This window comes from Hermetia illucens, chromosome 1 (assembly GCF_905115235.1).
Source record: "Hermetia illucens chromosome 1, iHerIll2.2.curated.20191125, whole genome shotgun sequence".
NCBI classification, from domain to species: domain Eukaryota; kingdom Metazoa; phylum Arthropoda; class Insecta; order Diptera; family Stratiomyidae; genus Hermetia; species Hermetia illucens.
The window spans coordinates 68,008,706-68,033,240 of record NC_051849.1 but is presented as its reverse complement, the minus strand read 5'-3'; the positions used below and the strand labels follow the sequence as shown (position 1 = coordinate 68,033,240).

The 24,535-nt window shown below is 42.4% G+C and overlaps 1 protein-coding gene across 5 annotated transcripts in view; it reads right to left on the bottom strand.

Moving 5' to 3' along the window:
• LOC119646791 (early growth response protein 1-B) overlaps window positions 1–24,535 on the bottom strand; it is a 74,694-nt gene that overhangs the window by 21,136 nt on the left and 29,023 nt on the right. The window contains exon 1 of one of the 5 annotated variants that reach the window (XM_038047380.1): window positions 12,279–13,109. The exons of the other annotated variants lie outside the window; for them this stretch is intronic. Within the exon in view, the coding sequence (XP_037903308.1) occupies window positions 12,279–12,281 (3 nt within the window). The 5' untranslated portion in view covers window positions 12,282–13,109. Of the gene's footprint in view, window positions 1–12,278; window positions 13,110–24,535 lie in introns of those variants that run through there. 5 annotated transcript variants of the gene reach the window in all.

Here is a 24,535-nt window from a genome sequence, read left to right as displayed (position 1 = left end):
AGTCCACCATGGCGTTCAGATTATCCATCACGATCGGAATGTCACGTTGAGGAAGCCTTGCCTGAAGTGCGAACAGTTGTTCGTAGAACGCATCCTTCTCCACTCTATCGAAAGTCTCCGTATGTGCATAGCACTGTATAAAATCGTCAATTTTTCGATTTGATTCATATTCGTAGGTCTGGCCTCATGGATAACAATAGTTCATTTTAACAATGCTTATCGTGAGTATGCGAGTGATGCGGAGAAGTCACAGAAGTCACAGTCCCAAATACTCCGGCCACAAAATAAGCGCCCTAATGATTCTATTCAGAAAGTTTCTAGCTTGCCCCCCCCCCCCTTTCAAGCTTTTGCAAAGGTAAGGTTGTCGCCTAGCAGCAGTCGGCGTAAAAATTTATTTTCATGTTAAGTCTGAAGAAGATAGAGCGTTGAATATAGAATATAAGACTCTCCCTCCTCATTTAGACATTGGCTGCTAATAGCCGAGCTCGTACGTGGGGAACTATGAGTTTTATGTGCCCCTTCTTAAGAAATATCGAGATTGTTGCCACTGAAAGTTTCTGTTAGCTCATTCCGTTGGGTGTATTTTTATGATCTAGCCCTCCAAAAGAATTCTGAGAGTCCAGGTATTGTGGGCGTCTTCATTGCCTTGATTCACTGGATGCTAACTCTGGCCATTTCCTGGGAGGGAATGATGAAAGAGACGAAGCATATTTTTGAGGTCGCCAGACTGAATATTCCGACCATACCATCAGCAACTTGATTAGCAAAAGAAAGAGGACGCACCAACGGCAATAGCTTGGGGATTGACCAAAATTTCCCTTTCGGAAACTGGGGTGACATAGTTTGGACATCGTGTTCAGCAGCAGGAACAACCAGCTCAAAACCCTTCTGGGATCGACCAAATAACCGAGTCTGGGGTATTTTTCTGCGCTGATTGCAGGACATTGGACAAACCAGAAGGAAAGTGGAAATACGTTTTAGGGAACACTTAAAGGAAGCAGAATTGGAGGAGAAAAGGGTGCATCAATTTTCGGATCAAAGGTAGCGGAGCCTATCGTCCTAAATAAACACAGGGTTTCCAGGGTTAAACTTTAAGTTTCTGTTGAAATACCTGCGCTTTTAGTTATGTATTCAACAGAGTAATGCCTAGAATGGCACCATTATCGGCTGAAGTAATCCTACGGGAATTGTTCCACGCTTTCAATGCTCCATCCAGCAAGGAAAAGTGTGATGTCCCATCAGATTGAAAATTTTGGTTTGGGTGATATTTACGAGTATGTGGAGATAAAATCCATTTGGACAAGATCGATGGCTTGGTGAAAGAGTAAACAGGTGTCATTAGTGTAGTCACAGTGTGTAAGCAATGAAGTTTTAGCTTCCCTCCCCCAGTAGTTGTACTACTCTTTAAATTTCGAATTTCTTCGTTTTGATGCAATGCGCGACATCTTGCGCTGCCACATGTCACCCCGATAGTGGCATTATAATAGTGTCTTCGATATGTGCTTTTTGCATAAAACGCGCCAGAGAAACTCCTTGTTGTTGCTGCTGAAGGCTTCAATCAATCACTGAGAAGCAGACTGCAAAAGATAATTTGGCTGTCGATGGCTAGTGTTGCCAACCACGATGGTGGAGCTATTTGCATGGTTGCCGTTATCCCCTAAGTAAAGCGTAGTGCGGTCATCATACCTAGGCGCCATCGTTGCCGGTTCACTGAAATGTATTTCAGCCCTCTTTAGCTCTTCGTGAAAAGTCTCTATCCTCAACTCTAACCTCAACTGGTTTATATCATGTGCTTCAAGGGAACCAACTAATCCGTTACTTCCACTGCAACTTTTGCTTTGTAATCAACACATCTATCAATACTTGGCCCATACGTCGGAGCTCGCAGCTTTCAAATAACAGTGGTTGTCACTTTCCATGTGTTGCTCCAAATTGATCAACGCCTCACAATTTAGATTCAGAACTTTGGATGGTGTTTCGACCGACTATCAAAGATAATTTCGTTCCTATTCGGAGGAGCGACCTGTATTTGCATGTTACGGTGGTTTGCTATATCATCGCCGAGAGATGGAAAATAAAAGGATGTCACGCAATTGAGAATCATAGTGGAGTGCTCCTGTCTTCACTTTAGCTGCTCATCATTGTGGATGAGAAGCTTAACGATAACGTCCTTCATAATACCATCCAAAGAACTATAGCGTGAAAATTCTTGCGTGATGCAATACACAGTGATATAGTGAAATCGTTATTACTATTTGCAGGTTCTACCTCCCACGATGTTGGACCATTTCGGAGAAGTGCTTATCAATATTCTCGGGCAGATTGGTTAGAGTTTCCGTCGGCTGTGTAGTAAAGAATTTTCCCCATTACCGAAGGATAGTTGGGTCGCAGCGGGGCCTGTATTGAATTTGGACTCCAGTTGCAAAACGCAAGCCAAGGCACGCATCCATCAAATGATGATCACTTTCGAGGCCAATGCTAGTACCCTTTCTATTACGCACATTCAAAGCACAACTTAGAAATCTTCTGCTGATCACAATAGTCGACCTGATTAGGTATTCATTCCCGGTCAGTAGAAACTCAACTAACCTTGTGGCAGGCCCTATGCTCGAACGATTCTCTGCCTTTGACGGAGGTGAGAAGTTTGCAGAAATCTATAAATCTGTTGTTACCACCAGCATCACCACGCCTCCATCATCAAAGCATCATATACCCTTTCTCGATGAGCAAGGTGTTTTCAGACCACACCTTGGGGTATAGAACACTCAACACGATCATAGTCTGTCCTGAGCTGTGAGTAATTATTTATAGGAAGCATCCTTTAGCAAACTGGTCAAACAGGAAGAATAGGGATGGGAGAATACAACTTTGAGACCGTTGATAATTTCTCCTATCTAGGATCGAAAATCACAACCAATAACCGTTACGATGAGGAAATCCGCGCACGGTTGTTGTCAGCCAACAGAGCCTATTTCAGCTTACAAAAACTGTTCCATTCGAAACCATAGGGTCAAAGCTCTTACTGTACAAGATTATGATCTTGCCAGTCCTCATGTATTCCTCGGAGACTTGGGTTCTTAGCAATTACGAACTCTTGGCCGCGTTCGAGAAAAGAATCCTCCGAAGAATTTTTGGCCTCCTACATGAGAATGGACGAATCCGTAGCCTACATAACGACGAAATCTATGAGTGATACCATGACCGTTCGGTTGTGGATAAAATTCGGCTCAATAGGTTACGGTGGGCGGATCACTTAATCCGTATGGATGAGGATGATCCAGCTCGGAAAGTCTATAAGGGCAATATGTATGATAGAAAAAGAAGACGAGGCAGACCCTGGCTAAGATGGAGCGATGGAGTAGGTCAGGACGCCAGACAGCTTTGAGGCATATCGAATTGGTGGACCTCGGCGCAAAACCGGGATGTCTGGAGTTCCTTATTAAGGCAGGCCTAGACCAGATACCGGTTGTTCCGCCGTTGATGATGATGATCCTTTAGCTATATATCGGAAATCTCGATTAGTGCGTAAAACTATACAATTGCGATGCTTCCTAATATGGATCGGAATTTGGTAGTTAAAATCGTGTCCAGAACCTACTCGAAGGTAAAAACAATGCACCATCTTTATTTTGGTTGATGTGGTAGCGCCCATTTATGATGAGCTCCGTTTCCTCAATCGTTAAGTGAAGAATGCCGAAACAGACGAGGTAGCTACAATGGTGGAGATGATCGAACGGTTCGTTACGCAAGCAGACTAGTTCCGCCAGTACTGGCCGCTTCTGGGAGTAAGCGAGCGAGTGATTTAGAAAGGGATGTGTTCAAACGAGGTATGACTCTACCAATTACACCCATAAAATGCACCGAAAGCGGTAACGAAACCCATCGTATTTATTCAAGAAGGGCCACCAGAAGAAACACTCTCGGACCTAATGGGCTTACTCAGAAGTAGCTTGTTAATTCTAAGATCTCTCCGATGTCAAAGGCATCAAAAGGCAAAGCTCAATAAAATGAAAAGCGGGGAAGTGAATAAAAGAAGTAACCCCGCTAAGACCTGTAGAGAATAGAGGCGTGATTTGCATTAATTGCCTTTTGCGCAGCTTCGATAAAAAATTTATAAACAATCTGAATTTATTAGGGATAAGCACAATGTGCACAAAACAATAAAAGCATGCTGGAACCATAAGGGTGCATTTAGGTCACAAAAGCCAGGAACAAAATTAATGGTTTATATAGTGGAGAGATGTCTGGATCGCCGAGTGGTTAGAGCACAAGGCTGTCGTTTGGAAGATCGCGGTTCAAACCTCACTTGTGGCAATGGCATTTGTATCGTGATTTGACGTCGGATACCAATCGACTCAGCAGTGAATGAGCACCTGAGCCAAAACATAGGTGCGATAATTATCTCCAGAGAAAGCAGTCGAGCTCGTAGATACTGAACAGCTGATCTTGACCTAAAGGACTTGGGGGCAAATATCGGCAAGATCCGAAAGGGAGGATCCCATATTTGCGCTGAAAAGAGCTAGATGACGTTACATTTAGGGAAGAAATTTGTCCTGCTTTGAAAGACACAAATCCGAGTTAGAAATTGTCATTATAAATGAAGTCTACAGCAACCTTAAGAGTGATGTATGGATTACAGATTAGAATTGAATGGCAATATGGGCCTACGGACGTCAAGGTAGCAAAGGATGAGTAGGCTTTGATGGAGATATGGTTGAATCAATGTGATAGGACAAGTATCTCCACAGAGAGAACTCATCATATAACGCAGTGAAGCGAAAAATCATGTGCCATGTCTATGCGTGCAAAATATACTGAACTGTGCAACCTTCGATTGGATTATGCAGCAAAGCAAAACAGAAAGTTTCAAGAAACTCCACTCAGAGGTGGAGACAATCTCATGAGGGAGTGCCCATAGAATTGCAATGAGAGGTCTCAGAGGCTGTTGATCTCGGCAGGTCACCTTCCCTTCTCTCTTACTGAAAATTATCCAGAAGCTCTTCTTTCAACAAGAGAGAGACGTTCAGGCCGGGCATGTTCACTGAGTTCTTGGAAGTGTATATATCAAGAGGGTATTTTCTGTACCATGAAAGTGACGGAATCTATTGCTGCTACCTAAGACTGGTAAACTGACAGAAAACATAGTATAGACCTAAATATTTTATAGATACTACGGTGAAAATGTTGAAGTGGGTAATCTACAATCAATTTCTTCCAGTTGTTGAGGCCTTTCAAATTGATAGTACGGATTCCGTAAATCAAGATTAACTAACGAAGAAACTTGGGTTACCAGCTTGGCTGCACTAGCAGGAGGATGGTGACCCTAGTCATGAGAAGCGTATTCAATTTTTCAAATTTAAACCTATGGAAGGCTCCGGCAACGATTGGTATTCAAAGGATTCACGTTACTATTGTCAACAACACGGATGAAGGCTTTGGTATGATATGAATGACGAACCCAAAGAGCACATTGTTCCAAGAAGTATCCTGAAAAGCTCTGTACTGGGTTCATTGTTGTAGAACATCATATATAATGATATTCCGATAGACGTCGACGACATTGCACCGACTATGATCGCAAACATTTTGAGGATACTAAATTATTCTCATGCAATACAATCAGCGCCGTTAAGACTTAGTTGGAGGGTATGGACTGACGCTTTCAGAGGAAAAACCGAAGCAGTGCTCATCACCAGTGTGTTGTCAATAGTTGAGCGCCAGACTCTTGACATCGTTGCCTTGGGTTCGAATCTCGTTTGATGTTTGAGTATTTACCCATTTATTCATTTATTAATATTTTATAGACAATACACAGAAAAGTAAATTTCTTATTGCAGATTGTCTTCAGAAGGATGAGCAAGTATAGACAAAGAACAAAGCCAAAAAGATATGCTGTAGAATTTTGTAGGACCCACATAATTTTGGGATCAGAGAGTTATTATAGCTGTCGAGCTCCCCGAATGATAATAATAATCGTTGGCGCAACAATCCATATTGGATCAGGGTCTTGAAGTGTGTTAGAGCACTTCACTCAAGACCATAACGGTACACTACAGGACTACAATACACTGTAGGAGGTAATGTGGTCAGTATTGCGGTCGCGCGAGATTACTACCCTCATTTTACTCATTGTATAGCTGGAAGAAGTTGTTCTCGAAATATCGATATATGTATGTCGAATAAAAGATCACTACTAGCGAGAGAGACGATGTTGAGTTTTAATTCCTAAAAACTTTTCACTAGAAACACCACAAACACGCATTGATTTATTAGTAGATCGATGCTTTATAAAACCACTCTGCACTTTCACTACGCGTGCGTGTTAGCCATACGTTGACGCATCCCTCGAAGGTTTTGGAACAAGAGAAGAGAAGAGAGATGAGACGATAGAGAGCGCACATAAATAGAAGAAGAAAGGCCGTAAAATGAGCGGTGATTGGAAAGGATATTGTAAAAATTGCTAAGATCGTGATCCCACTGATTGAAGCTATGTCTAAGGCGAGACCGTCAAAGTTGACTATGCAAAAATTGAGCTAAGCTGATTTACGCGGCTTTGAAGTTGGAACAAAAGAGCTCCGCCTCAAATCCAAGTGGGTGAGCATCAATTTTGACATACGGAAATGTGGAAGGAAATCTAGAGTGGGCGCGCTGGGACGAATTGGAAAGGAAGAGATCGAGAATACGGTGCAAGGAGTTTTTGGTGTTGTTGAATTGCAAAGCAGAACAAGTATTCACAAACGGGGAGAATAGAAGGGAAGAGTAGGAAAGGTTTTCGAAAGGAATTGGAAAGCTAGGTTGATTAGGCCGGATGAGATTGGGAAGGTTAACATTACCGCAGGAGAAGAAAGGGAAGGAATGGAACCTGGCAGTAAGGATTCTAGGCAGACTGTCAAACAATTCGTCATACAGGTGAGAGGGGCAAGTACAATGGAAGTATATACAAGTTAGAATGAATGGAATGGAGTTGGGCGGGGAGACAGGTCAGAAAGAATTATTGGCGATTGAGTCAAATTCGTGAAGATAAGTAATTTTGAAATAACCTATCGCTCGATCGGGGCTGTTGTCTGTCCCAAGACTGTGGTGAAATTGAGCCAATTTCGCTCTTGATGCACTCCAGTACCTCTTCTTTAGAAGTAGCGAATGGTAGCCTAGAGCCTTTTACCGGGATCACTGGCACCAGTGGGTAAAGTAAAGCTTCGTCGGTGATGGAAAAAATGTCAAAAGGTTAGGCAGCTGTATTGCGATTCGTGACCTGCTGAAAAAAAGGCGCACGGGAGCGAGAAAGAATTGGATACTTTTTCAGCGGATTTTATGCGAGGAGCGAGTGAGGCTCCTGAGCTAAAACCGGCTGGTTGTGGATGCCTCCAACTGTCATAGAAGTAATTACAGTTACAATTGATATCGGATGGAGCTCACCAGGGTAGTAAGTTCTTTATCTTCGTTAGCTTCTCTAGTTTCTTTATCACCAATTAAGAACACCGAAAGGGAGCATTCTATAAGTAGATAGCAACTGCGATGGGATCCTACAGAAAAGCGTTGGTAAATATACAGTCTGATGCCTGCTATCTTGGGCTGATTAGAAATCAATTAGGATCGCATCCACTCTCAGGGTGGAGGATATTACCAATACCTTTATCGCTTTAAACTGAACCCCACCTGATTGTAAAACTACTACGGTAGAGTCCTGAAGGACTCGAGCCGCGTATTTTTCCGCACGTACATGCATTTGTGTACGAGAGGCGAAACCTGGTGCGGAGAACAGGATCAATTACTTGAATTCATTTAATGCAATTTTAGGCAAGTGAATTAAAACAGCTCGTGCTGCGAATAGAAGAATAAAGTTCCAGCTCTAGCTATCTCCACCGAATTATTTAACACTTTATCCTAGATCCACGGTGATCGGGTGAGTAGGGTATCCAGGATGGCGCCTTTTGAAAATTTGCACCTTCTGAAAGCAAACAAGTCGGAATACCGGGAGCTGGGCGCTTCTGATATAAAGGTTTTGTATTCATCCTATGCGACGAACTTTCTAAGAACGTTTTTCTTTTTGCAGGTAGTTAAAAATTCAAAATATTCTCTCGTATATGTATTTCCAAACTTCCATAGTGATGACATAAATATTATTGATTTCAGCTGATGAGTGGTCATGAGCTCGCCATTCACTGAAGAGCGGAGCAGAGTGAGTTGCTACTCAAATTTGCGCGGCCGCCATTCAGTACATGGGGTGTGATGTGTCAAAGAACAATGACTTAACGTGGAATAGACAACTTTGACCTTCCATAACTTTGTTAGTAATAGTTGAATTGTATTTCGAGACCTAGATTTTGTATGTGTGATTTTTTGAGATTGTTCGATTGGATAAGTTTTGAGAACGAGACCTGTTTCACTTTTTAGAGCGCGCATTTTGAGCCCTCACTCCTCTGCGTTTCATCTAATGTGAAAAATAAGATCATTTTCAAAAAGCACTAATTGAGCCCTTTCGTTTGATACACCACACGACCATATTCTGTGAAAAAAAATTTTGCTTCCCCCTTTCGCGTATATGGAGAGCCCCCATTTAATTAATGTCGTTTCGTGACAATCTATTCAGTGGCCTCCAAGTAAATCGGGTGTGTGTAAACCGACAGACGGGCAGACAAGCATTGAATCGATTTTAATAAGGTTTTGTTGAAAAAGAAAGAAACCCGATTTTACTCAAAATCGCCCCCTGATTTTGTAAACTTATGTGGACAACCCATCATGAAGTTACTCTGCCCAGGCATAATTTCAAATGAAGAACTACGGCGGTTCAAGGATCGGTTACTAATGCAGAAATAACTTGAATTTTAATCGTTAGCATTGGGAGCTTCTAGTGCTTTTCACAACGCCGATGGAGAGCTACTCTAGCACTATTTGACGCGTCTCGAATTATTGTTGTTTTTGTTTGTTCCCTGGGACCCGGCAGGCTAACAGTCCAAAAAGCACCTGATACTACCCACGAAATACAGCAACAGGACTGATGGCAGAGACTCAGCCTATGTTGCCAAAAAACACTATCGTCTATGGGGAAAAACAGCCAAATGCAAATTATTTAAGTTTGATTCTTTTTTTAATTATTCGACACACTTACAAACACATAAGTGTCTAAGCCTTCTCGAACAGACTGGACACGTGTTGCAAGTTTAACAGGTATTAGTTATTAATGATTTAGGGTTAGGAATGTTTAGTCTCTATTGAGTTGATAATAGAGAAGATGAGATCTGAGGAAAACAGGAGGCATTGTAGAATCGAGGGTAGTTGAGGTCCACAAAACCAAGGTTCAGTATTCCTTCGAGTTAACTATAAGGTTGTTTGCATCCTCCATCCGAACGGCCCCCAGCTCAGACAAGAAAGCCGATAGTAACTTGACCCACGAACACATAGAGGCTGCTTGGTAGTTTGAAGGCATCTGACACCGCCGAGGGGTAATGAATGAATGGATAATTAATGCAAGAAACAAGAACGAGGATGGCGGGAAATGCCAGATTTGTTGCAGGTTATAAAAGCTACTACCCCATCTACACTTAACCCAAAACCGGGAATAATCCTTCCACCCGAAGGTTATGTGTTCATTAGTTTCTCTAACGTTTGTCCGAATCTATGCTTCCTAACCTTTTGAGAAAAAATTTATTATATGTGTGATTGGTTTGAAGACGATTCACTAATGTCTCTTCGGAAGTTATAAGGGTACTCGTAGCCTCCGGTTGAATTATGGGTAAAGCAGCCTGAATATTAGAGAAAAATGCTCCTTTAACACGTGATATCGCCAAAAACCCATCCTTTCTCTCTATATAGGAATGCTTCTAAATTTCCGTCAGAGCATCTACAGGGGGGGAGTCGACCAAACTTGTGGGGCTAGCGCCCAGAGCCTTACGGGCCTCTATATGGGCGAGTTTTATGTTATGGCCGAACTTTTAAAGACTTAAAAAGAGGGTCAGAAGCAAGGGCATGTATTTTGCCCACTAGGTGATGCGGTGGCGTAGTTTGTTTGACTAGTTTCCAAGTATGGAGGCAGTCTGTAATGGTAGCAACTTTCTCCTCACCCATCCTGAAAGCCACCTTCATCGCGTGAAGCACAGCAAAAAGTTCAGCCGCTAAAACCAAACCAAACCTCCGAATCATATTGGGAGTTCTCACTGGTCATTGTCGGCTGAACTATCACCTAGGGAAGCTAGGAATATCTACGGACACTGGCTGCAGGTTTTGTGAGGAGGAGGACGAAATCTCTACACACTCCTGGGACAGTGTCCGGCACTTGTGCAAAGTAGGTCGAGACATCTGGGAGAACACTTAATACCAGATGCAAAGCTGAAAGATCTGGAAGTAGGGAACATACGAAAGTTCGGTTACAGGCCTGCTTAAGATGCTATGATCAATAGGTACACTATAACCAGTAAAAGGGGCACAATAGTTCGTCAAGGAGGCCGTGCAACTTTCCTTTAACAGAATAGTAATAAAAACCAAACTGACATCCCATCCGGACCAACCACCCCACAGTCAGACTCACCACCTATGAACGCAACATCAGACTTCAGGATCAGAAAATCCTTTGATTTTAGACCCTCCACCGACCTGCCACACGCGGCCGCGTCCTGGGCTCTGCCACAGGCGACCCCCAAATTATACGACAGGATAACTTGAATCTTAGTAGAGGTTGCGGCAACAAAATTGGGAATTACAGTGTCAAACAAGCTCCGGAGCGACTTATAGATCGAGGAGAGACCATTTCTAGCATCTGGCTTTTGGACTACCAAATGATAGGTTTTGGGATTTCTTCTTCTCGTTGGCCAAAGCAACAATCTGGTGCAATGGGGTCAGCCCCAAACATGTTCTCAGGATACAAGCAGATATTGAGTTGAGCTTGTTTTCAAAGTTTTTTTGCGGATTCAAAGTGGACGTAGCGGCATACTTTATAATGGGCCTTACCACCGATCTATAAAGATTGATGACCTAATGGGGTGTGAGGCCGCAAGAGAAACCAGTTGAAAAATTATTCAACATGCTTGCCTTTACGGCTTTAGGAATAATGGAGTTCAAATGGTTTCTGACCGACTGTTCTCGTTGTCTCCCTACCTAAAAAGGTGATGGATTTGACATGAGCAAGGGTAAGATTTTAATTTTAATGAGCTGGGAAAAAAATGAGGAAGTCGTTCGCATATTGGAAGATTTCAAGGCTGTCAGAGCATTTATTATGCAGGGATGTTGTATAGATATTAAACAACATTGGTCTCAAAACGCATCCTTGGGGAATGCCATTTCCAACTTGAACGCTGTCCAGCCCTAATTGTAGGCGTCGATTGGACATTATCCTTCACACCCATAAAAAAAGTTCAAAGCGGAAATGTGACAGTATGTCGCTAAGGATAGGCAAACCAGCTTTCTTAAAGGTATCCTTGATATCCAGCACTACAGCCAACACCGGCCAACCTTTACCTTTTGCTATCGAAATGTGTCATTGATGCAAGTAAACGTAGATTTGCCTGCCGAATAACCATAACAGTTAGCAGGCAGGACTTTGTATTCATCAATGAAATTATTGATATGAACCTTGATAATAGAATTAAGCAGTTTGACAAACACGTTAATGCGAGCAATAGGGCGGTAACTGGTCAAAAGTTCTGGATCCTTAAGTGTTTTTAAAATGGTACTACCCGAATAATAGACCAGTTCTCAGGAGGACTCAACTTGCACCAGATGAAGTCGTCTCAAATTTCAGAAGTTTAAACTATGTTCAAAGTCCTGAGGGAACTTTAATCAAATAGGGTAAACTGTCAGCATCACTATGATGTTTACAGTACTGTCTTTATGCATATTATATATCAAAACGAGGATTTATCAGTATGGAAAAATATGAAAGGGATGTTTGCTAGTTGGTAGCTACCAAGCGGTTTAGATTTCAACAGAATTTTGCAGTCAATATAATTTGATATCATTATTCATTTACAGCTATGATTCCCCTGTTTCGTGTGTGAAAATGCGGTTATATGAATTGTTCGCGAATTGCCTGATGCTGAAATGAAGTAATAAAGCAAAATTTTGGCGGTGCTCCCGAGGGCATTAATAGCAATTTCATTGTTTCTAAAAACTCATAAAGCTCAACGACATGCCCATCAAGCGAGGTGTAAAACAGACCATAAAAGCCTGGCCCATCAAATTTACTTTCACTCGCCTATCCAATTCAAGTTGGCTGGTATCTCTGCACCTAGCACTCAGAGATAGTATGAAAATCGAATCGAAATAAATTTAGCGTTCATGCGTACCATAAAAAGTTCACCGATTCCTTCACTATGTATTTAAAAATCGAAATCAGCATATCCATTCCGATGCGTACATTCCGCGATTTTGTCTTAAGCACGAGTTGTATTGTTGTTGTTTTGATTGTTCCTGCTATTGATGTTGAGTCCTTTTAATATCCAGCTGTCGGCGAGGGCATCAAATAAGTGAAAGCAAGACAGACTTGCAGTAGCTCTGCCCCACTTACTCACACCACCACTTCGGGGGTGTACTACACTGGCACTGCACGGCACAGAATGGCACAACACTCGTACACCCAAAAACGATCCCCTAAATTTATGTATATGCTCCGTAAAAAGGAGCAAAACAACAACGTACAATTTTTGTTTACTCGCGCGCCCGTCCAATGTCCTTTGCTCGCCCCGAATTCCAGCCTTTTTTTTCTAAGAATTTTTGCTTTTCTTTTCGCGCGTCCTTGTCCACTCGGCACGACAAAAGTGGAGAGGATGAAGAGATGACCTTTGCCACGTTGCCTTCCGGGCTGTAAACAAACCCTTTCTATTCGAAACAAGACGATCCGATTCCGTTCTTTTATATTCCTTTTCGGCAGGAAGTAGTCTAGGCGTCGACCGGTCTCCTTTTTTTCTTGGGAAGCGCGTACAAGGACACTGAAATGAGACTACGATGAAGGTGGTAGCCACTTCCTAAATTTGTATCAAAGATAATTTTCGCGATGACGGAACAAAAAAAATTCAAAAACAGGAGACCCAAATCACTTGGCACCAAATCGTCGAATACGCGACTCCACGACAACGTCAATAAAACCCATTTAAGGCGATCCCCCGACAAACAATAAATGCGAATTTCCCTCAATAAACTTGCTCCCAAAACAGGAGCTTTTTTGTTGCTGTTGTTGTTAGTATTTTTTGTTGGTATCGTTGTTGCCGTTTCTGGTCTGTTCCCAAAAATATGCGACTTTGCGTTTTACTCGCCACCCTACCACCCCTTCTATTTTTAAATATCGCACACATAGTTGCAAGCTGCCTTTCATGGTTGTTGTTATTATTGCTGTAGCCGACTGTGCTTCTGTTTCTCCTTACCATTTTCCAGAATTCGTCTTTTTATGGGATTTTATTAAGGGCTGCCGACTGGTGTTTGGTATATTGAGAGCTCTGCTCGAAGCAGTCATACTGTAAATGCAGATGGTTAGAAAGTACCAATTTTCTGAATAACTTTTCGGCTCGATAAATGTAATCCATGATTTCGGTTATGTCCTGGAAATAACGGAGAGTGCTTTCAGAATTACTGTAATTAGCGACTGCCCATTATTGTAAGTACTACCTTCGAAAAAATTTGATACCTTCTGACAGTACATAAACGTTCTGCTTCCTATTCATTCGGCACGTGGGTGTGTATAACCTGTTTATATAGTATATCACATCCTATTTCAACATTAGTGATAAGTTTTAATTCCATGATGTTAAATCACAATATCGTTCAGGAGTTTTCGTCAATCCTTACTCTTCACTATGTGGTATCAACTTAGTGATGCACCTGTTGTCCGGTCAAGACTAATTTCCTGTGATTGTTTCACTTTCCTCGTAACTTCGCATACCATAAACTTCCATGAATTTCATTTATCACCGTTGCATCCTTTATTAGTACGAACTTTAAGCAATCTAGCCAATGGATTTCATATCCTCTTCCTGCCGGTGCACATGTCGACCTGTTGTGCAAATATACAGTGCTATCTAGACATCCCGGACTACACGCCTTTTATAACATCTACATATGTTTCATTTCCTAGCCGACACTGAAGAGGATGACCAAAACCAGGATCCCAGGACCCTTGTACGGGTCTCACAGGATAATCTCAACAGTCGTGACTATCGGACCATAAAAGGAACTCAACCATTGAACCCTCATTAATTTAGTAATCATAACTCGCCCTCTATTGTGACCGTACCTGGAATGTACTCTAGGAAGTAACCTACAATCACCAGCTTTGTATCACCGAGTCAAGTAAAAGGATATTATACAAAACGACTTTTTGATAAACTGTTTCCCTACTAAGCTCTTCCACTCGACAACCCTCATTATCCACAATCATCAGTCGTTCTCTGTTCAAGCGCGCAATTCTACAAATGTGTAGTCTCTAATTTTTATTTGTGGGGGTGTACATACGTCACCGCAAGACGTCACCCCATCATCCTGTTTGTCCTTAAACCAGTGGCACCAAAACTACACTAGCATCGCGCCAAACAGCTTATCGGTGTGGTAGTCGATGAGAAACGGAGGAAGGTGTGTGTACTGTTGCGTGCTCCCCGGGTGAATATATCCTTTTTCGTTCATTCGACCTCATCCTTTGGGAAAGTGAATCCCAGACAAGGTTACAAGCAAAATTGGAGGAACGAACTTCCGTGATATTTACGGATATTTGCTTGCGGATCAAAGGAAGGATGAAGGTCGAACATTGAATTGAGTCAAGTCAAGTCGAGTCGACGGCGATATAAGTTCAAGACTCTGGTGGGAATTTGTGATTTTGGCGGATCTTTGACTCATGTTATCTTGCTTAGGTGGAGCCTCTCCTTCTCATCTGGCGATTATGTAAGAGATGTTGAATGAGTTGTTTTGGAGAATGATTGACTACGGAGTTTTGCTCGCATTTTGATTAATTCATGGTACCTCGAGTAAAATATTTCAATGGAAATTTCACGTGAAATATGTATCTATTTTTGGGGGATATAAACCGAGTTTCAGGAAGTGAATCAACGATAAGTTCTTTGATCTTGTAAATGGAATAAGAATGTAACGAGGGGTAAAGTTCGTTATATCAGTCGCACCAGTTTATTTATAATTATTTAATGTATTTCTGCACAAATAGCATAATCAGGCCAACACGTACCTCGTTTTTGAACACAAAGTAGAATAAATGCCTTCCGGTTTCAGTTAAAATTGGTAGGTCTAATTAGTAGCCCAACCGCAGGGCTTCCAAAAAGTTGGGGCACTTTATTAACTCGTCTCTCCTATGCAATTCTGAAGACATCCTTTCCAAGGGTTGACAGTAATTTCACTATAATGGATAAATGGTAATAGATGGAGTTGCCGCAATATACCTCATGAGACACGAACCTGACAAGCAAACTGTATTTTTAAGGTTTTGTGTAAAACAAAACCTTATTAAAATCGGTCCAATGTCTGTCTGTCTTTTTTTAAGGTTTTGTTTGTAAAACAAAACCTTATTAAAATCGGTTTACTGTCTGTCTGTCTGTCCGTCTGTCTGTCTGTCTGTCTGTCTGTCTGTCTGTCTGTCTGTCCGTCACACGCATTTTTCTCGGAGACGGTTATAACACCAAATTTGGTAGAAAGATGGGAACTGTGAACGCTCACGCATATAGTAAGTTACATCCTCTTACGACGAATTTAAGGGGGGGTCCCCATACATGCAAAAGGGGGGTGTAAATTTTTTTTCATCAAATATAGTCATGTGGGGTACCAAATTAAAGGCCTCGGTTAGTACTTTTCGAAGCCGGTATTAGTTTTGACTTTTGCTGAAAAGGTGGGGAGTGCGGGGGGTTGAAAGTGGTCATTTTTTTTAACGAACCCATTCTCAGGAACTACCAAACCGAAAAATCTGGAAAAAATCAGGGGGCTGCCACTATATGGTGCCTAGGCTCCGAAATACCCTCCATATCGATACCTGTTCAAATAAAGTTAATAATAGTATATTACTATAATTTTTAGTAATTGACAGGAAAACCCCCCTTAAGTTCACCCTAGAATCACAAAATTTTGCAGCAATGTAGGCTACAGTATAGATCATGATCCTGCCAAATTTGGTGAAAATCGCACTATTACTAACAAAGTTATACTAGGTCAAATCTGCGCTCCTCTGCAAATTCAAGACTATGAATGTCAATATCACTTGAAAGTGGCTTTTTTCACATACATAATATATGCATATTTTACGTGCTACATGCTAATGGGACAAATGCACGTCCAAATCTCCTTATAAACGAAATACACAAAACCTTTCATACCTGAAGCGTCTAGCTTCCGGTTTCCCGACTTGTTTTTTTTTGGAGGTGGAAATCCTCAAAAGACTCTGGCCTGGGCACGCCAGAGTGTGAGATTTTTGCCCCCTAAAACCAGCCCTGACTCCTCCCTACCCCGTGGAACCACGATTAGGTATTACATCACGGGGTGGAATTAGCTTACTTTAGCTAGGTCTCCTTCCGTCTACCGGCGGGGTTTGTAACCGCGTCTTCCTCACTTCTTCCGCTTTTCGCAGTTTATCCTGGTTTACAACGGTCATAGAATTGATCGCATCCCAGTCTTCCTGACAGGCTACCATTCTCCGGGCAAAATTTTCCGTTGATAGCACTTTACCTAGAGTTTCCTCTAGGTTCCTCCTTTCTTCCATGAACCTAGGACACTGGAAGAATACGTGCGCTGGGTCCTCTGGGACCCGGTCGCAGTTTGGACAATTAGCCGAGGTGTCCAATTTAAACCTGTACATGTATTAACGGTATTCTCCATGGCCGGTAAGAAACTGGCTGAGATTATAATAGATTTCCCCATCGTTTCTCTCCAGCACTCCCCGATAGAAGAGATCATCCTGCAAGTCCACCGACGCTTTTCTGACTGGTCCCATCACTGTTGCCATCTGCTTATGGATCTCCTCCCTTTTGGCTTTTTTCACTTCAGATAAGGGAGAGATGGACCTGGTGTTATAAATGTTCATCATTTCGGTTGCCAGAATGTCCATCGGCATGATTCTCGAGATGACGAACGCTGCATCGTCTGAGACGGTCCTGAAGGCAGACATACCCTTAAGGATGATCTTCTGTAAATCATACTCAGTTTATGTGTATTGCCCAGACCCTGCAGTGCTTTGCCCTAAACTGGGACTGCATACAGCATGATAGAGCTCACCACCCTGGCTATGATCAGCCTGCAAGTATGCCCCGGGTCTCTTATGTTCGGCATCATCCTTGCTAGAGCAATACTCGTGGTTGACGCTCTTTTACAAGTATGCTCTATGTACTGCTTAAAATTAAGTCTTCCGCCTATCATCACCTCCAAGTATTTGATGGGCGGCTTGAAAGTGATGATACGATTCCCGATTCTAATGCAGACGTAATTTCTTTCCCGGCGCTTAGTGATGAAGACCACTTCCGTCTTTTCCTCCGCGAGTGCCAGTCCAGCACTCTCTAACCAAGCCTTAACAACACTGATTGCTTCGCTTGAGTACAACTCAGCATCCTCGAGATGGTTTGCGACCACAACCAGTGCTATATCATCGGCGTAACCCACCACCGTGGCCTCCTCCGGAACCGGAAGGTTAAGTACATCATTATATATGATGTTCCACAGTAGTGGGCCCAGTACAGAGCCCTGTGGGGCTCCTGCGGAGATTGGCTGAGTTAAATGCATTCCTCACATCCAGGGTCACCACCACGCAATATTTGCTAGTACAACCCCTTCCGTGAATTGCATTTTCGGCCAAACCGGCAACCATTTTGATGGCATCAATGGTTGATCTGGCTTTACGGAACCCATACTGCCTATTTGAAACGCCCCCTTGGCTCTCGACGACTGGAAGTAATCTATTATAAATGACCCGCTGCAACATTTTCCTCATAGTGACTAGAAGACATATGGGTCTATAGGAGGACGGTTCCCCAGGAGGTTTGCCAGCCTTAGGCAACAGCGTCAGCTTCTGCCGCTTCCATGGTGCAGGAAAGATACTCTCCGACATGCACGTTTCGAACAGCTCCGCGAACATATCCGGTCTACATTTGACGGCAAGTTCTGTCTGTCTCTCTATTAGTCTGTCTGTTTGTTTGCCTGCCACACGCACTTTTCTATACCGATTGACAGTAAATTTGGTGAAAAGTGGAAATTATGAGTACCCATACATGCAGTGCGCTATATCCTTCTACCTTACGGTTAATCTGAATGTCAAGGTGGGCTCTGAAAACACCCTGCTTGGGAACATTATGTGAACATATTTTTGGTGATCAAATTCTACAACTTTAACCGCCTCGTCATCTGCGGAACACTGTTCGAACACAGTGCCTGCCTCAATGGTAGTTGGATTTCGACTGATTGGCTGCGAGTTTCTAATCAGATCGACTATATGAAGTTCAGCAGCATATATTCGTAACGAAAAAGGTGCTAACATTGGCTTCAAAAGGGACCATTTGATGGTCGTTACTTTTGCCTGCCTGACATTACTGCTTCTGCGCGCCGGAGAACAGAGCGTTTGCCCCTTGTGAGGATGAAGGTGTGGAACATGGCTCAAAAGGACATAACATAAGGAGCTGAGAGCTCTGTTGACAGTTATTAGTGCTGGAGAGCGTGACGCGGTGGAACTCCGTTGCCGTTTGCGTCATGCCAAAATTGCATTAGTGATTTCAACAAGGGCTGACAAAATATTACGAGAAGCAGCGATTTTGCCAGCGCATCACGCAAGAGCTTCCAAGCAAACGTAAAATTTTCGATGGACCTATAAGTGACATTAAAGACGATGATCGGCTGAAGAGGTGGAAGGAGCACTTCACCATAATTCTGAATCGTATAACAGCCAGTGAAACTCCGTCTCTTGTGGATAACATGGCTAGTCACTGTAACATGCCAATGCGGACTGTTCTCCACAAACAGAACCTAAATTATCTTTGCCATCAACTCGCTCAAGCCCGTTAACATTGACAGTCTCGTTGCAGACATTTTGCTCTAGGAATCTGAAATCTGCCCAGTAAATCGAAAAAGGACGGTGTGATTGCCGAGATGGTTAGGGCGACAGTTTAACGATCTCGATGCCGTGCTCCGGGTTCGAATCTTATCATGGATGTTTGTAACTGTCTAAAGGGGTTAGTGCAATAGGACTACTAAAGGCCTGAGTGCTTAAAGAAAAAAAGTCTAAAAAGGTGATGATCGTAAAGATTCCGAAGAAAGGCACTAGTTTTGAGTGTGATAACTGAAGAGGTAGGTAGAGGCTGTCTTCTATCACAAAACCAATACTTAAAATAATCCTGGAATGTATCAAGGAACAAATCTAAAGCTTGATCGGCAGAGAGCGGGCTGGTTTCCATTCTCGATCTGTCTGTACACACCCTTCGACTCATTGTGGATAGATTTCCAGAAAGCTTGGACAGAATGAACACCTGCAATACTCTATGCATGGGGAGAGGGGCATTCCGGAAAACTTAAGGGGGTCATGCCGTGTGTCGGATCCGAGGAATCGATTTTTTTTGCATCAATTGTATCTAAATATAGTGTATAATATATGGGTTAAGTGACTTTTTGATATTCGAAGTCGTTCGGAAGTTACAGTGTTAAACAGGTAAAATGCCACTGGCCAGGTTTATGTCGATCGTCGTAATAAAGCGCTTATTTATCGGTCCAAATAACGATCGAATGACTTCACTAAAAGGACAAGAAATGAAGCCAAAGCTGTACATGTGTTTATTGAAGAAATCTAAAGTTTATGGACTTGGTATAGCAGATTAATGGCCAGTTAAGATTTTATGGTTAAAAATCACATTCTACTTTTTACATGCATTTTTCTCGAAACTGCATGTTGAAAATCTGCTGCCACCATAGCATCCAAAGAAATTCTTTAAAATGTTCACGACTTATTCGGAACATATTTCTACGGTCCGTAAATTAGGATAATTGCGATTGATTCAGTAGTTTTTTTTATTCATTGAAAAAGCCGTTAAAAAACACCAAAATTCACAAAAAAAGTTTAACACGGCACCAAAAATTTAGCTTTCAATATTTTTTAATAATCCTAGTTTATGGACTGTGGTTAAGTCCGCATGTTAAAATGCCGTTTACATTTTTTCTTTGAAATGATCACAGCACCCTCTAGCGGGGCAGCAGAAAAACACCTTTTTTGGAGATGGGTCTATAAGTTGCTCTGTATTTCAATAGGGAACTACGCTATCGGACTGGAAGAATTACTACGCTGCTCAACATATTAGTCAATATATGGTGAAAAATTCGAAATAAACGACCTTCACACGGGATGACCCCCTTAATAACTATTATTAGAAAGGCATATGAATATGGGGTTGAGGTAGAATCTAAGAGGAATTTGAAGTACAAAGCGCAGTCAGCCAGAATTGAAGACGTTTCAATGGCTTGTTGAATGAAGGACGTGGAGAGGTTCCATGGACTATGTCATCTTTCTTCAAATACCTTGATTACGTTGATGGCATCTCTTTTTCATCTTACTCAGTCATGTGCCTTCGTCAAATGGCTTTGATTTTACGAAGCAAAGTCGGTCTGAGAATAACATCATAAACAAACCGACCAATCTACACTAATGGGTAAAACATCGAATTCGTTGATCAATTTGTATATCTAGCAAGCCTCTCGTTAATTAGGGAGACAGCTGATACACATTGCCGGAAATCGAGAGCGATCACTCGTGGGTGTAGTTTACGCGCTGAGGCGCACATAAGGGTTTAGAGCAACCATCTTTACCACGTGCAACGATTTGTAGAAAAGAAAACTTTATTGGAATCGGTTTCGTGTCTGTCTGCCTATGTCTATGTGTTTATCTGCCACACGCTCTTCATTCGTGTTTCGATAAAGCTAACCCCAACCTTCGGTGGAAATACTAAAACTGCGAATCCCCAACCATATAGTAAAGGACAAAGCTTTGTGTTTAGTTTAAGGAGAGGGGATGCTCCTCGTATATACAAAAAGAGCTCCTTCTCAGGAACTAGCCAACAAACAGCCTGGGAGCAATCATGATGATGTCCTTGTATGTCACCGAAATATTCCGATATTTGCTCAAATAAAACTTACATAAGATGTATATACTTACATAAGATATCTACGGAATCTTCCATATCCAAAGATCTGAGCATCTGGATTCCGACATGTTTTGATATCTCCATGTAAATGTGGGAATTAATGTAAATTGTTGCGTGAGCATACTAAAACATGCCGGCAAAAGCCTACTTGACCCACTACCACTTCTATTTGAACTCCAGCAACAATCCTAGTTACACGGGAAGAAGGATAAACTGCAATACGTTTTGGTGCAGAGTTGGGTATATATGGCTGCTATAAACCCCGATGTGAGAGATCCAGGTTTCATCACTGTCGGTTCCTGGTAATTTGCTCTAGCTCACCCTGTGATTCTCCGAGAAGTTCGCACTCCTCCTTCACTGTTTTACGCTATGAAGTTCTAGGTGACTCACATGCTAGTAATTCGGAGATAGTGAGTTTCATGGGGGGTAATCTGCAATGATATTTTCTTCCTTTCCCAACGTATGTCACTTCGGCCTTCTGATCAACACGTCCATAGGTATTTCTGATTTTATTTGGGCCAGAATAACTAGATGACACCCTGAGTTGATGTAAGTTTGAAGATTTTGAGCAATGGTGGTGGTCACTTTCCCTGCGTCGATCCCATGCTTCAGTATAAAACTGAACAATGGTGCAGAACATTGAACTGGAATAGCTTCAAATTGATAGCGATATTGAATACCCAGTATTTTAACAAAACAGCGAAAGCGGATCTAGCGTCGAACTTATCCTTTGCAGTTTATTTTCAGTCTCAATATTTTCGTTCCGGTGATTTTTCATATTATTCCCAAGGGATTGGACTCCTCTGGACGTTATACAATTGCACCTTCTGCTCCCTCACCAAGGCAATGAAGAAATTCCTTTTTTATGGCGCACTTTGTCAGGGCAACGGAGCTCCAACGCCCCGAGTTTACCCCCACTCACAGCGACTGCCAGAGTTCTCAACTTAGCCCCTCTTATGGCCGATGTCAACACCCTTCTTGATATGACATTAACAAGAAAACCCTCAAATCATCTACTGAATGCGATGTGATTATCTGATTAGATGCTCGCAGACGGCCGGTCAAAACCCAACTGACCTTATGACAGCCCCCGCTCTCGAAAATGATGCCCTCCATGACAATACGGTGAACATTTTAGAAGTATACAAACCTTTTATTGTTATTGTTTTCCCATAACATGACGAGCAGGGTTTTGTCAAAGTTCACTTTGGTATTCTTATTACCCATCACGATCACGATGTCAGGAAGCCTCTTCTGAACTACATATATCTATATCTGAAATAGCCGCTAGTTCGTAGTATTACATAAGTGTAGAGTGGCACAATTGTAATGTTCGTCACCGGATTTGCGTCGACCACCACTAGGCTTACTAGAGTACAAAACCACAGTGCCATAATCCTACTTCGCTTAGTTCCAGAATGTCCAATCGATCTGGGTAAAATTTTTGCACAAGTTGGAGAAAGAAGACTACGTTTGTAAGAAGAGAAAAAAACCCCGCTGAATGGACGAACTACTAGACATGACGTTTGCAAATACCGGCAATGAATCATGTAACTAAAACATCGGCAAGGACGTCGATCTTTTTTCTGGAGGTCGAAACCATCAAAAGACTCTGACATATGTGTCACCAATGTATGCGACAGCATCTTAAACTATAAGGTCCTGTCCTCCTCCGCGCGGAACGACCACAAAGTATTATGTTGTCGGATTGGCGTAGTCGTCTTCCTGGCCTCTCTTGAATCACTCAAACTACAGCGAATTCACCTTATAATGTAGTCAATTGCATTTTTGTTCTCTTGATACGCTAACATTTTCCCAATTAAGCTTCCCGGTGCTGCCGTCCTTCCCAATGTTTCCTTCAGACTCTTCCTTTCCTCCATGAATACAGGATAATGGGCGTTAGGTGTCTTATGGAGTACAGTTCCCCAAACTGGTGCTACGTAGAGGAGCATAGAGCTCATCATTCTAGCTGCAAGCAGTCTGAGGGCGCACCACCAGCTCCAGCAATTGATATCATACTTTCCTTAATGCAAGCATGCTGCAAAAACAACTTGAAGTTCAGTCTGGCATCTCTCTGGTTAATGATAGGTTAATGAGCAGTACACTCAGAGCTACCACCAGGCAACCTTCCAACAAATCAAAAATAGGCCATGGGGTGGGAAACGCTTTCATTGAGGCAACTATGGATTGCCAGGTCGGGCCGTGAAATCTTTTGAGAGGGACGTATTTTCAGAAGTGTTGTCGTGATATCGAAGAGGTTGCTACAGAAAGCTACCACAAAGAACAAGACACACAAGCGGCACTCGCGACGCTTGTATTGCAAGATAGAGTTATTCATCAAAAGGTAATCAAACTATTGATAAAAAATGAAATACAGGAGTTATATGCTTTCAAGCAAAGAGATTTTGCCAACGAGATAAAGTGAGCTCTTCTTCTGTGTAGAGTTAAGCAGGGCATAACACCCGTAAGTGGGAATGCTTGAAAGAATTTCCCTCGGAGGCCGATTTGAACCCCTAGTGATTAGCTCGGAAGGTTGCTGTCCAGAAGTTGGAAGGGTTTCAGGGCCCCCATCTTCTAACCATATAGTGACTGTACTCTCTCTTCCATAGAAAGCGAATCACCGAAAATATAAAATGGTGCTGGACATCTTCAACATACCTACAGTACAATAAATTTGTTGAGATTCGAAGTTGAATTGGAGATAGCGAAGCTTTTAGTCTAGATGCCATTTCTAATACAGACCTTTAAGTTTATTGCCTAGACTTGGTCCTACTGGATTATCTGCGAGTTTGAAATATGTACATGGATTTTTCTCATCACAGTGGTAGAGGTTAATTACCACAGGTAGAGGTTAACATAATTTACCTCATAAACACAATGGGAAAGATATTAGGGGTTACCTATGGACCGACGCCGCATATATTTTCTGGAAATGCGATCGCGTCCAAAAAATGTTGCGAAGTTGGACGTCAAAAATAAATAGCCTGGAACCAACACATTACTTCGGAGGAAGTCTTCAAGTCGGGAACTCCTTTCACCAACAGAAGGGAAGAGGAAGAAGGAAATTTGTTGGCCAAGCTCAATCTTCTTCATAACAAGAAGAAGACGAATGTAATGTGCAGCACCTCCATTTGTCAGCGCTTCTCAGCAGCTCTCTGACAATGATGTCCGGAGAGAGCTACCATGTGTCCCCATAAAGTTGTTGACGAGTCCTACAACATTTCACAAAAAAAATAGGTGTGATCGGGGTCGTCCATCACTCTATTGTAAAACACAGGTTCCTCTTCTGTTGCATTTGTAGGTGGTTTTGGGTTCATTAGTAAGGCAACGGGGTCACTCCCAGCGCAGTCAGTTCTACGACAGCGCGTACTTAACCGTTCGTTTTGACTATATAATCATCTTGCGATCAACTTAGGATGCAGAGTCGGGAGTCCCTTTCTAGTCAAGTTGAC